Genomic DNA, 13168 nt, shown 5'->3' with positions numbered 1-13168 from the left:
TAAAGTACTTGTTATAAATAACTCATTTTGGAAACATGATTTAGTATATGAACAGAGTCTGATTTAAATACAGCAAATCGAGTTGACACAACCAGTTCTTTTGACCGAGTTTCATTCCAGGGTTTCTCCTTATTCATTATAATGTCTCTTCTGGGAATTTAAAATAATAGGTGCTATTGTGTTAATAATAATCATACATGGGAAAAAATATAATTATGACTATAATAATAGGAGGCTGTCTCTCCCGTGGTATTTTACCAGTCTGCAAACTATCCCTGAAATACTGTGATTGTTATGATGCACCATTCTCTTTTATGACACTCAATATTTTGGGTCATTTTCTAGGAAGTTCTGAAACATTGAAACTGTTGTCACTATTGATCATGGTCCTGCAGAAATATAAAACTTGGACTTTAGTGGAAATCATGTAATTTATGACATTACAAAAAGGAGTAACTTTCAACCTACTTGATATCTAAATGATAACATTCTCATTTTAGCTGGGAGAAGCTGAGAAAGGACAAGCAAAGTCTGGTTCAATAGAGGTCTCTCAGATGGTTGCAAGAAGACCCATGAGAGATTTCATTGGATTAGGAGATTGTGATAAACCCACCCGGGATGCCATGCTAAACTTCAGTTTCTATCTGACTGCTGGTGACATGGATGAAGCCTTCAAATCCATCAAGCTGATAAAAAGGTATAAATATTTGTGTGTATGGGTACAGTTTATTTTTGTTAAGCGTTTGTAGGAAGTTTTGATCCTCCTAAATTCTCCTTATATTTTTTCTTTCTGACTTCATTCTCCCTTTTGTTTCTAAGAAGATGAAGCCTCTTTGTCTTACACCATTTTAATATATTTTCTGATGATTCTTTGCCTAAAAGATGTTGCAAGTTCTGTGGGTGCTTTTTTCCTAAACAGGAAAAAACGCTTGATAATTAGCAGCCACCTTTCTGTGTCTCTGCAAAAATCTCGTTATCACTAGAAGAAACTAAACATTCACGACTTTATTTATACACCTAACATAATCACAGTAATACCGAGTATTACAATTTACCAACCACATAGCTGATTTTTAAAATTAAATGTACATTACTATAATATGATATTGCAATATTAGAAGAAATAATATATTGTCTTTTAAATACTCCATTATTTTATTTTTCAAAAACCCTGCAATTAATTGTAGCATATTATTTCTAGAAAATATTTTCCAGAGAGTAATGCAGGCAAATGAATACAAATCTTAGTTGGTTTTTACAAACCTACTGCTAGAAGAAACTCTTGTCAGCTTTGTGGCATTCTGCCCCAATAGACTAAAACATTGCTCCAGAGCATCAGTCTCTGCAGAGTGTTGCTCACTTTGAACATGGTGCAGAGCAGAAGTTGGGGTTGAGTTTCTTATTACATCAGAACTGAGTGCAGAACAGAACTCAAGAGCCAGCTTGATGATCACATTTGACAAAGTGTGGAAAAGTATTGTGGAAATAAAGATAAGGGAGAAAAGCAGCATACTCAGCTGGGAGTGACACAGCAGTCCTAAAGAATGTGTAGCATTCACAGCTCGTGGTCTTTCAAACCTCTCTGTAACTGCTCAGAGTAGCATCCTTAGAGTTTTTAAACATCTGTCATTGTGTCTTGTTGCTGTATCCTAAGTACTTCTGCACAATAATTTTTGTCCTGTTTTGTTTTTTTGTTTTGTTTTTTTTTTTCACTCCCTGAAAGTTACATGCACATGACTGCTGTGAGCCCATGTGCAGGGTCAGGCTGATAAACATTAAGCCTAATTCCATAGGTATTAATTATTCTCATTTCATTCCCGTATTAAGTTACCAGGCAGGTCCGTCTTAAATCTGATGCTTAATCCTGTATGTGTGTCTTAGTCTCCAATTTGGGTTCCTGGGAGGCAGTTACATCCTCCAGTGTTACGCGGGCAAAATTAGGTGTCCTGACATAGCACTCTAATCTGAAAACGTCACAGCAAATGTTAAAGCTAGCTGAGAAGAAAATAAATCAATTTGGGGTGAAATATCTGTTCTTAATAATCATTTACAATAATTCAAGTTAATAGTATCTGTGATTATTAGGGAGTCCTTCTTCTGTAGATATTTAGCCTTGTAACACTGAAGTAGACATTTCAGTAACGTGTATGGCTAGTCCTAGCTGTGTATCCTCTTCATTTTTAATGGCATGTCTGTTTACATAGAGGAGAAACTCAAATCTTTGTATCAGGATACAAAACTAATGTCTGAAAAACTGCAACTTATTTCTTCTGCGTTCTTTGCAATTAGCATGGTTAGAGTTGCTCTTGCTTCTTACTGTCTGGGCTACGCTATGGCTGCAGAGCAGGTGCTGCAGCTGATGAGAAGTTCCTTGAAGAGAGGTGGATGGAAGGATTGAAGATTCATGAAACTTAAATAGCTGTTAAAATCATCGCTTATTCTATAGTGAGTTTTCTGCTTTCTTAGATTGCCAAAGCTGTTGTCACTGGTCTCCTATAGGCTTTTTCATATTATTAGGATAACTTTATGCAGACAGAGAAAACATGTTTGGTTGCCTCTTTTCTGTATTCTCATTTCTTACACTATACATCTGCTACAGCTGACCCTGATGACATGTAGCTGTGCTGCTCTGTCAGGATTCTGACAATCCAGCATTCTGTGCTGTATAGCAGAGGGAGAGGGCAATATAATATATATAAAATTATGTGTTTTATACATAGGTATATAGATGGAGCCCATCCAAGTAATAATTGAGGGCCTCTGCTCACAAGAGAGAGCTTTGTGATGTCTTTCAACCCTTAATTTTAAATTATAGCATATATTTATAGAAGACAACTTCAGTGCAGATCTCCTTGGAGATCTTTCCCCTTTCAAGTCCATGCTTTCAGCACGGGGACTCAACATAGTCATTTTCCATCCCACGGCGAAACCGTGCTGTCAGGGTACGGCTAATGACAATGACCCGGGGTGCCATGCAGTCCTCACGCCTGTGAAGGATGTTCCAAATGAGAATGGCAGCTGCCAGCGTGGCCAAAAGGCAGGCTACAATGTTTAGATAGCAAGACCAAGAGAGGTTGGTGTATGGTCCGATGCGGTAGAAAGTCACTAGTCCGATGACCAGAACAAAACCTGCAGGGAGAATGTGAGAATTACTTTTAGTGAGTTATTCTCTTGAATTTCTATAGTGGCAAGAGGCCACAGGCCAACAATTCTGAGTCTGTAAAGCCTTTCCATCCCTACTATGATGTGTGTATGTGTTCTCCTGAAGGCATATGTGGGCATGATACATATATATATATGATTTATGCAAAGGCTGGGTGCCTAAATGGAGTCTCAATGTCAGGTTTAAATCTGTTCTCTCTGATTTAAATTTCTTACACCCACTTAGCTGTATTTCATGTGGTGGTTTTTTTTTCCCATCCTCTTGTCTCACACAGATGTCCTTATTTCTGTTGCCAGCACAGAAAACTGGTATATTAATAATATTAATAATGAAAATCTTTTATTCAGAATATGGTACACTTATTCTGAAATTTAAAAATGTTTATATAAGGCAGGCTGCTATTGTAAACTGCGAAAATGATGAATAGCTAATTATCTTACAGAAATAATAAAAGAAATGTACAGAGGCTTAAAAAAGTGGAAGGTGAAATAAATGGGACTTTATGGTCCTACTTTTTCTATGCCAGAAAATACTGTTATGGGCCAGGAGCAATATTATTCCTCCAGAAGCTGCCAAAGGCAAGGTTTACATTCCCTCCCTAACCTTAAGCACAGTAGTACGTTCCCTAAAAGGTAAGTAATATTAGAGTGATAACACTGCACTTGAGACTTCTGGCTGGAGATGATAGGCAATGAGATTTGCAAAAAAAAAAATATTTTCCACATTCTTTTTGGTAGACAACACTGGTAAATAGTGTTATTTCAGAGATGAGGTGGGGGAGGTGGGCCATGCAGGAGGCCCATATTAGAACAAGGGGCAGAATCTGTATCTCTGACTCCTTTTTATGTTACTAAGACTGCCTGAAGAATGCGCTGATAAGCACACAATTACTTTTCTGCCCTTTACTGGATTAGTGCCTTCCTGTGCCTCTTCTCAAATAAAACTACTTTCAGCTTTTCAAGAGAAGCAATTTATACATGTGATTAGATTGAAACAAACATACAAGGAGGCAAATGTGCTTCTATAGCTGACAAAAGGTTCTCTCTCTTTTCTCCTACACACTTCCTTAACCACCACCATCACATAAGAAACAGCACTGATCAAAGGACCCCTTCATGAAGGAAGACTAGAATAAATGAAGACCCATAAACAGCCAGAAGATTTCTATATACCATCTTCTTAATTTCATGGGCAAGGACTGGCAAGAGCAAGTAGGTCCCAGTGGCTGCATGCTGTCCTCTCAGCTAGCTACGCTGTCTGCACTGTTCCCACAGATCTGTGTCTTTAACATGGTGCAACACCTGGCTCTGGTCCTTGATTTTCCATAAAAGAGCACATCCTGAGTATGCATTGTATCAGGTTTCTTTCTAAAAAGAGTATTAGCAATACAGTGAAAATGGAAAAGGAATTAATTATATACAGATAAAAAAAAATAGAGGAGGAAAATGAAATACAAATAGGATGAAAAAAATCACTACGTAAGTAGGCATGACATTTTTACTATTCTCGGAGTTAAAAATGTGAGGGCTGAATCCCCCTCCTAATGAAACAAGCAACAACTGAGTATTCATTCTGCAGACATCTGGCATCCTCAGCTCTCTTGGTTCTACTTAGAAGGTGGTTTGTAGCTCAGTTGCTTGCTACACCTTTTCCTCCTGAGGCAACACTGTTCCACAGATGCCATGGACCAAAGCGGGTTTGAAGTGAGGCATTTCTTCCTAAGGATATATAAAGAGGAAATAGGTTCTCACTGGAGGAGTAGCTTTTTCCTGCAATTAACCACTCTGCAGTAGCCTTTGCTGGGAAAAGTCTAACATAGGTTTTAGGCTGTCAAGTCAATTGTAAAAACAGCAGTTAATAACACCTTGATTTCATCAGTGAAGTCTAGTAGTTATTTAATGGTTCAGCTTAGTTTTAAATGAGCAAGTTTCATCCGGGGAAAATGTAGTGACATGGAGCACACTGACTTAATTGAGTTGCAGAGATCACTGATCTAGCACTCACAAATTCAGTCTGCAGGATTACTTCCAATGTTAATTAGTTATTTCTAATGTTAACCAGGTTGGAGATGAGTTCCCAATACACAGGTGGTCATCTAGCATTATTTCAGAGTATACAGGTTTGAAAGTTGTTTCTTGACCCCTGTTCAAAAATATACTGAGTATAGCAAATTGTAGAAGATGTGCTTTTGACCAATTAAGCTTGAATCTTCACTCATTTTTTTCAGTAATCACTGCTGAATGACAGTATGGCATAAGGTACATATCAGACTATGCATACCTTTTAAAATCCTGATCTCTTGGAGCCAGGCAATGTTATCTACATTCTTGGATAGACTGTTGAAAGCAAGTGATCTTCTTCACAGGAGTTATTTTTTCTGTATAGTCATATGCTTAGCTCATTACCATGTGAAAGTGGGAATGTTCTTATGCATTCACAATCCTCAGTGAAGTTTGCACATGCTTTTTCAGCATTCAGAGAACTCTACTTTTGTCCTCAAAGCCACAGTAAATTATGCTCTTCCTTTTCTATGATGTTTCCTTGAATTGCTTTTAACTTCTCATGACTTTCCTGATTGGTGTTATCTGGGTCTTTTATGACTTTAATCTATTTCTTTATTGTTAGTGGTAATGGCATACAAGAAGATTGCAGCAGAGCTCAGAAAGAAAATAGTTTTCCCTCACTTCCAGTGTCATTCTCAAAGTTCAGTTTGTCCTAAGGCATATGGTAGAGAAGAGAGGGGGAGATCAGATACTGTATAACGGAATACATCAGCTTTTTTTAAACTCTCTTCTGAGATGGCTTGGTTCCCATCTGTGGAACCAAAATGATAAAACTTCTGTGCTCTGTTTTGCATTTCAGAGCTCTGGGAGCAGAGCGTGCGAGTTGTAATGCGCTTATAAGGAGAATATGTTATGTCTACATCTATGTTTGAGGTCTTTAGATCTTGTAATACAGATAAATACTATAGTGCTTTGCTGTTCCACAGGTTGCAGTCTACTTTTCAAAGGGTGATAAATACCAATTTTCTTATAAAGTATGAAACAGGGAAAAGAAGATTACTTGCACCTCCTACAGCCAAGTTGTTTACCTGTTTCTTTTTCTTACAGTTTAAAATTTGCAAGAAGGAGGGTATTCTGGTACAAATCAAGAGACCCATCTTCCTGATGAGTCTGGCACATGACAAAACTGTGTGTGATCAGTTTTCCTTTCAGAATTCTTTTCCAGTTCACACACACTTTCTCAGACAATCTGAAAAGCATTAAATAAGAATAAACCAGATGATCTTTAAGGTCATTTCCAAATCTAACCATTCTATGCTTCTGTGAATTTTTATTTTCTTTTTTAAGTATGATGCAAGTCACAAAACCTTCAAGCAGGAGAAGCTTTGAACTAAGCTGTTTGTACCAGTGACCACTTACAGGTACCTCTGTACCTGTAATAGAAATATTAACAAAGGTCCACTTTATCTTGCATTATATATTTGAGGCTTTCTTGACAGAAAGAGCTAGGTTCAGGAACACCAGTTATGCAGAGTAACCCTGATACAGGTATGTCTTGCAGCTCAATTTCCAGGTATGGAATTGTGGTTGGTGCTTTACCACTGCAGGTTTACAGCTGTTTATAATTATCTCTGCCTTAGGGAAGTATGAATAGTTAGCACTTTTAGTTTAAACTGAAAGCCAGGTCTGCTTGTGCAAACCTGCTGGGAAAAGCTGGTTTGCACAAGTGTGAGAGAGCTGTGCTCCTTAGACATCAGTTTTGCACCATTCTTTGTTTGTTTAGCTAAGGCAAGCAGCAGTGGTCTATATACATTTCTTTATGGCACAGTACAAGCTAATAAACACCATAGGAACTTTTCCATTATTTAAACTGTTTTTTCCTCAAATTACTCAGCTTTTTCTTTCTTGCTTACTTATCACTTACTGCTGATTACTGTCCTAAATGGCTACACATTTCCATGCTAGGCCATCCATCTTAGAATCATAGAATAGGTAGGGTTGGAAAGGATCTTAAGATCATCTAGTTCCAACCGCCCTGCCGTGGGCAGGGACACCTTACGCTAAATCATATCACCCAAGGCCTCGTCCAACCTGGTCTTGAACACTGCCAGGGATAGAGCATTCACAACCTTCCTGGGCAACCCATTCCAGTGCCTCACCACCCTAACAGGAAAGAATTTCCTTCTTATATCCAATCTAAACTTCCCCTGTTTAAGTTTGAACCCGTTACCCCTTGTCTCACTACAGTCTCTAATGAAGAGTCCCTCTCCAGCATCCCTATAGGCCCCCTTCAGATACTGCAAGGCTGCTATGAGGTCTCCACACAGCCTTGTCTTCTCCAGGCTGAACAGCCCCAACTTCCTCAGCCTGTCTTCATACGGGAGGTGCTCCAGTTCCCTGATCATCCTCGTGGCCCTTCTCTGGACTTGTTCCAACAGTTCCATGTCCTTTTAATGTTGAGGACACCAGAACTGTACACAATACTCCAGGTGAGGTCTCACAAGAGCAGAGTAGAGGGGCAGGATCACCTCCTTCAACCTGCTGGTCACGCTCCTTTTGATGCAGCCCAGGATACAGTTGGCTTTCTGGGCTGCAAGCACACACTGAAGCCGGCTCATGTTCATTTTCTCATCGACCAGCACCCCCAAAGTCCTTCTCCACAGGGCTGCTCTCAATCTCTTCTCTGCCCAACCTGTAGCTGTGCCTGGGATTGCTCCGACCCAGGTGCAGGACCTTGCACTTGGCATGGTTAAACTTCATGAGGTTGGCATCAGCCCACCTCACAAGCATGTCGAAGTCCCTCTGGATGGCATTCCTTCCCTCCAGCATATCAACCGAACCACACAGCTTGGTGTCATCAGCAAACTTGCTGAGGGCGCACTCAATCCCACTGTCTGCGTCACCAACAAAGTCCCCAAATAAAACTATGCTAGCGAGACTGTTTCCCTTCACAGGCCCTTTGCCTGAAGCCTGGTCAGATGAGCAGCCGGTTGTGCAAGAGGCTTTCTGTCCTTTTGCAGTTCAGTGCCACTGCCTGAGCAGGGGGGAACAGGAAGATAATGGGTTTGCAAGCTCCTGGCTTGGCAGGTAGCAGGATTGAGTCACTGGAGCTCTTGAGTGAAGAATGTATTATCTGTTCAGAATACTTTGCTGCAGGCTGAAGAGAAACTGACATTTTAGAAGAGAGAAAAACATGATGGCGGGGGGAGAGTTGGAAGCGTATTACTGTACCAAGTTTCCACCATTAGTTTTACAGTTGTGCCAGTGTACATGAGTTCCAGAATAAAAATGCCACTGTGAACATCATTTTCCAGCATTCTTATTTCATATTAGCATGACCTGATACTGGATATATGAATGTAGGAACTAAAGGGCAAAGGGTGAAGAAATCATATTGATGCAAAAAGACTGCATTTGCATATACAATGATACTTAAATTTTACTGAGTACTGCTATTGTAAAGGTGATGTTGTGTGAAACCCCCCAGAGAGGGATTTTGTCTGTAACAACTTCAGCAAAATCAGATTTCTTGAAGCAAAGTGTTCCACTGTGCTACTTAATTTTTTCTTGCCCTTCCAGTGGTGGTGTTCAGCAGCTAGGAATTGAGATGAAACATCTAGCAGCAAGTCTGCTCTCTGAATGACTGGGCAAACACTAAATGCTCTAGTTGTGCCAGCCTAGCCCTTCTTTACAGTTTCTTCTTTCTTAGGAAAAGTAGATTTTTTTTTTTTTTTTTTTAATTCATTTGTTATATGGATGTGGAGTGTATGGAGGAGTGGTGTCTTCCTAGTTTGGATGGAACCTTACGGAAAACTATGTCTGTACCACTGGGTTCAGACCCCTGTGCTTTGATTCAGGAATACTCAGTTGCTCTAAGGAAAGAGAATGAAACCGAAGTTTGACTAATATTTTCTTTTTACTAAGAAGATAGGTAAAGCAGAGCATTTTCATGATATTGGTATCTCCAGTTTTGCTTACTGCTTTCACTGTGTTATCTTTGACAACATTTTAATTTGGTGCCTTTGAATACTGTTGAGTATTCAATTAGTTTATCACTTTTATGAGCATTTAAGAAAAATGGTGCTGGAATTCTACTCCTATTGATGCTTGTGTAATATGTGTTTGACTCAGTTTTAATGTAAATATACCAGTGCAGAACTTGGCTTCGGATGGTATGCGGACCAATTAGAAGTACCTATAAAAATTAACCTTGTAATAAGAATAGCTTCTGTCTCCATGACAGAAACTTACTGTGGTGACTTTTCACTTTTTAAAAGACATTTGTGACATTGAATTTAGTTTCAGTATTCCAATAAAATACCTGAAGGGAGACAGTTAGCTTTCCAGACTATTTCCCGTGGGTAACTCTCCTAAAAATAACCAGAAAATTCTTCTGCTTGCCATCAGTCTTCTCGATCTCTTAATTTATGATACAGTTTGAAAAGGTCTGCAATGGGAAATATTTCCTTAAATTTAGTTATGAAAATATTAAAGATTTTCATCTGGTTTGCTTTCATGTCTGTTTTGTAACAATGACAAGACTTTCAGATGCATAGCTGAATTTCCTTGAATTAATTTAATTATGTACATCAGTCAATTCCAGATCATTTTATTGTGTATTGTCTGGAGTCTGGGCAGAGGCCACATCTTTACTAAAAATCCTGATGATATTACTTAAAGTACTTTATTTTCCCATAGAGCTGCTGTTTATCTCTAGTTGTTTCCCATCTGTAGCAAAATAAGTCTGGCTGGGGGGGGGGGGCTTTCTCATTGGGGAAAGAAACAGATAATGAATTCACTAGGAAGACTTTTGATTGGGACAGCATTGACTGTGAATGAGGGTGGGTTGGGAAAATGTTACTTTTTGAACTTACGTTTCAGATCTGTATACTGAATTTCCTGTTTGACTATAGCTGGCTGTAAGCCATGTACAGATTTTTACCATTTTAAAAGAACTCTCATAGGCACTTTTTTACTTCAGTGATAGTTTTGTTTGGATTGTTTTCTTTTTAGATACCCCTTGATTCAAATTCCTCCTTTTTATTAATACATTGATAGTGCAGTTGAAATCTACACTATGTTTTTTTTTTTCTAGGTTGGTAGAGAGTCTATATTGGAAGTTATAAATCTCCTCTTTACAGCTTGTCCTCTAGGATGACTTTTGCTGCCAGGAAGAGGGAGAAGAAGGAAAACAGAGCAGCCAGACTGCTGGGAGTTGACAACCCATGCCTTTGCAGCAGAACTGCAAACAGGAAGGAGAAATTTTTCACCCCCTTTCTACATACCCCATAAACATTTACAGGGAATGATTTAGCTGCAGTGAACCACAAGCCTGAATAAGCTGCTTGTAGGAACTCAACTCATTCTCACAGTGAGATAGATTCCCTAAGTGCGATTGCTATAGGACTTATGTAAATGATTACTCAATTAACACCTTTTCCTGTGTCATCTTGGCACAAAAAAGAGTTGCTACAGTGTGAGGCAAATGTGGAGCTTCTGTAATCATAAAATCACAGAATCCCAGACTGCTTTGGGCTGGAACAGACCTTAAAAGCTCATCCAGTTCCAACCCCCTGCTACAGGCAGGGACACTTTCCACTAGGCTAGGTTACTCCAAGCCCCGTCCAACCTGGCCTTGAACACTGCCAGGGATGGGGCAGCCACAAATTCAGTGGGCAACCTGTGCCCAGCACTTCACCACCCTCACAGGGAAGAGCTTCTGCCTAAGATCTCATATCAGTCTCCCCTCTCTTAGGTTAATGCCATTCCTCCTTGTCCTGTCCCTACAAGCCATTGTCCAAAGCCCTTTTCCAGGTTTCTTGTAGGGCCCCTACAGTTGTGTAGTAGTTGTGATCTCTTAGTTGTAGTACTAGGCTGAAGCTGCAGAAATGTGCTGGCTTGGTTTAAATGCTGTGGAGGCTTGAGTGGCCTTTGAGTTTTCAGTGGTACATTGTTGAGTACGATAAAAATTTCCTTCCAAATATTTTGGTAGAACATAACATCTCTTAGAATGCAGAAAGAGGTGTGTGAAATGACAAGTTCTTCAACTCAAATATTCACTTAATTGCTTATGAACATGCATATTACATAGACCAGCCTTCTCAGGGGCAGTATGACCCTCTTGTCTTTCACTTTTCACCACTGAATTACAATGGCTTTCCACTTTTGTCTTTAGCCTGATAAGTTGTGAAATTTAGTCAGTGTAAGGCAGTGAGTTCTACTTTATGTTAGTTGGAAATCTTCAAAGGGAGTTGTAGGGCACTATTTAACAAGTCTACTGACAGTGAACTTGCTTTTCTTTGTTACCTTTTAGAGGTTGACTTAGAAATTATGGCAGTCCTTGAACTGAAGGCTGAAAAGGATTCCCTGTGCATAAGGCATAATTCTTGGTGGGCAGCTGTTTACATAAGGATAAATGTGCAGACTTTCACCCAGAAAGTCAGCAGCAAACATCACTTAGCACCTCGATTCAGCTGGAGTCAAAGCAAGCTCTGCTTTTGGTGGCAGTAAACTCTATTAGACAGAGGTAAGAGCTCTAGTCATCCTGAGAAAAAACAGCTTGTGCTGACAAGTGAGCCTCCTGGAAGCTTCAGTGGTCATCTACTTCTGTTTTTCAAGTGCTGTGTCCATCTCCTGATGCATCAAAGAGTTGTGTACCTGGGGATCTAGCTAGGAGACACCTCCGTGTATGTGTAATATGCATGTCCGTAAGCAATGAAGTGAATATTTGAGTTGAAGAATTTTTCATTTCACGCATTTCTATGCGCATAACTCCACTATTTCTAATGCTGTGTCTGTCATAAAAGATGTTCCTTGTACTTGCACATCCAAATGATATTTATCAGGGGATATATTTGTTACCATATTTCTCATTAGAATATGTTCCCTTGACATTGAGATACCACAACAAATCATCTGCTACTCATGTATCAATATTCAGGCATGAAGAATATACACAGGTCAGTTGTGTTCAATGTACTCTTTGAGCTACCACCCATGCAGTTTGCTGGTTCAGCTGCTCACCTCAACCATTTCAGTCAACCCAAGTGGGATAGGCTTTTGTATTTTAAGATCTTTGCAAATGTGTGAAAAAAAAATCACTTTATTGTTAGGTTTGCATTCCACATAAAGAACAAGCAAGTTTGGCACTGAGGTGAAATAAAAATGAGAATTAATGAAAACATTTAGTACAAATTAAGCAGTTAAGTTCTCTCTCTTTGATATGATTTTTAGGTTATTTACAGTATCTCATTTATTTGCTTCATTTTCAGGAAGTATTAGGTTTACAGCTCCATAGATTCCGTCTTGGAACAGATCTGGCTTGAGGGTGTTGTGAAGGAAAGAGGTGGAAGGAAGTAATACAGAAATCAAAATCACACTGCTACCATGGATATCTTCAGCTGTATTTTCCAAATGGCTGCTTTGCTGGTCTATCTGCATTGAGATTTTCTGGAAGTCAACCAATCTAAAGTTGTAGGACCCAGAAAGAAGTTAAATAGCCTAACAATTGTTTGATTTCAGTTTAGTAGCACAGAAATGAGAGTATGGGTAAATTCCAATTTCCTGTAACCTGTTGGGGTCTGGAGTGAAACACACTGTCAGCAGAAAAACACAGTGGGAAAAGCTGGAATGCAATGCTTGAAACTCAGGAGAGGTGAGATTGTAATTTATTTGGCTGTAAATTACAAGCTCGGTAGGAATGCAGAACTTTTTAATCTTTATGATCTGATGTACTGAAGTAATTTAATGCTGAATATGGATTTGCAAGAATATTAATAATGATGATTCAGGTTTATTCCAGTCTTGGACTTTCAGAAACTTGGGTGAGATCTAATGTAAGGGATATTGTATCCTGGATTTTCCCCATCATGTTTCAAACATTTCACCCTAAAGTCTGTGATAATCACCATTGTACAAGGTTGGAGACTTGGCTGGAGTCCCTTCAGGTCTGATACAGTCTGGCAGGTTACTGCTTGTAGTAGTTCAGTTTTCTCTGAAGTGC

At 39.3% G+C, this 13168-nt stretch overlaps 2 protein-coding genes across 4 annotated transcripts in view; one reads left to right on the top strand and one right to left on the bottom strand.

Annotated features, from left to right (window-relative positions):
* IFT140 (intraflagellar transport 140) overlaps positions 1–13168 on the top strand; it is a 77567-nt gene that overhangs the window by 29929 nt on the left and 34470 nt on the right. For all 3 annotated transcript variants that reach the window (XM_057410271.1, XM_057410269.1, XM_057410270.1), the window contains one exon: positions 501–697. In XM_057410271.1, the coding sequence (XP_057266254.1) occupies positions 501–697 (197 nt within the window). The remainder of the gene's footprint in view (positions 1–500; positions 698–13168) is intronic.
* TMEM204 (transmembrane protein 204) overlaps positions 1713–13168 on the bottom strand; it is a 28161-nt gene continuing 16705 nt past the window's right edge. Inside the window, exon 3 of the mRNA XM_057410276.1 lies at positions 1713–3129. Within this exon, the coding sequence (XP_057266259.1) occupies positions 2885–3129 (245 nt within the window). The 3' untranslated portion in view covers positions 1713–2884. The remainder of the gene's footprint in view (positions 3130–13168) is intronic.

The sequence above is a fragment of the Pezoporus wallicus genome, unplaced genomic scaffold, assembly GCF_028554395.1.
Source record: "Pezoporus wallicus isolate ANWC-B61680 ecotype Strahan unplaced genomic scaffold, APGP_CSIRO_Pwel_v1 contig_4046, whole genome shotgun sequence".
In the NCBI taxonomy this organism is placed as follows: Eukaryota; Metazoa; Chordata; class Aves; order Psittaciformes; family Psittacidae; genus Pezoporus; species Pezoporus wallicus.
The sequence above is the reverse complement of the archived record's forward strand: the minus strand, read 5'-3'. Positions and strand labels throughout refer to the sequence as shown.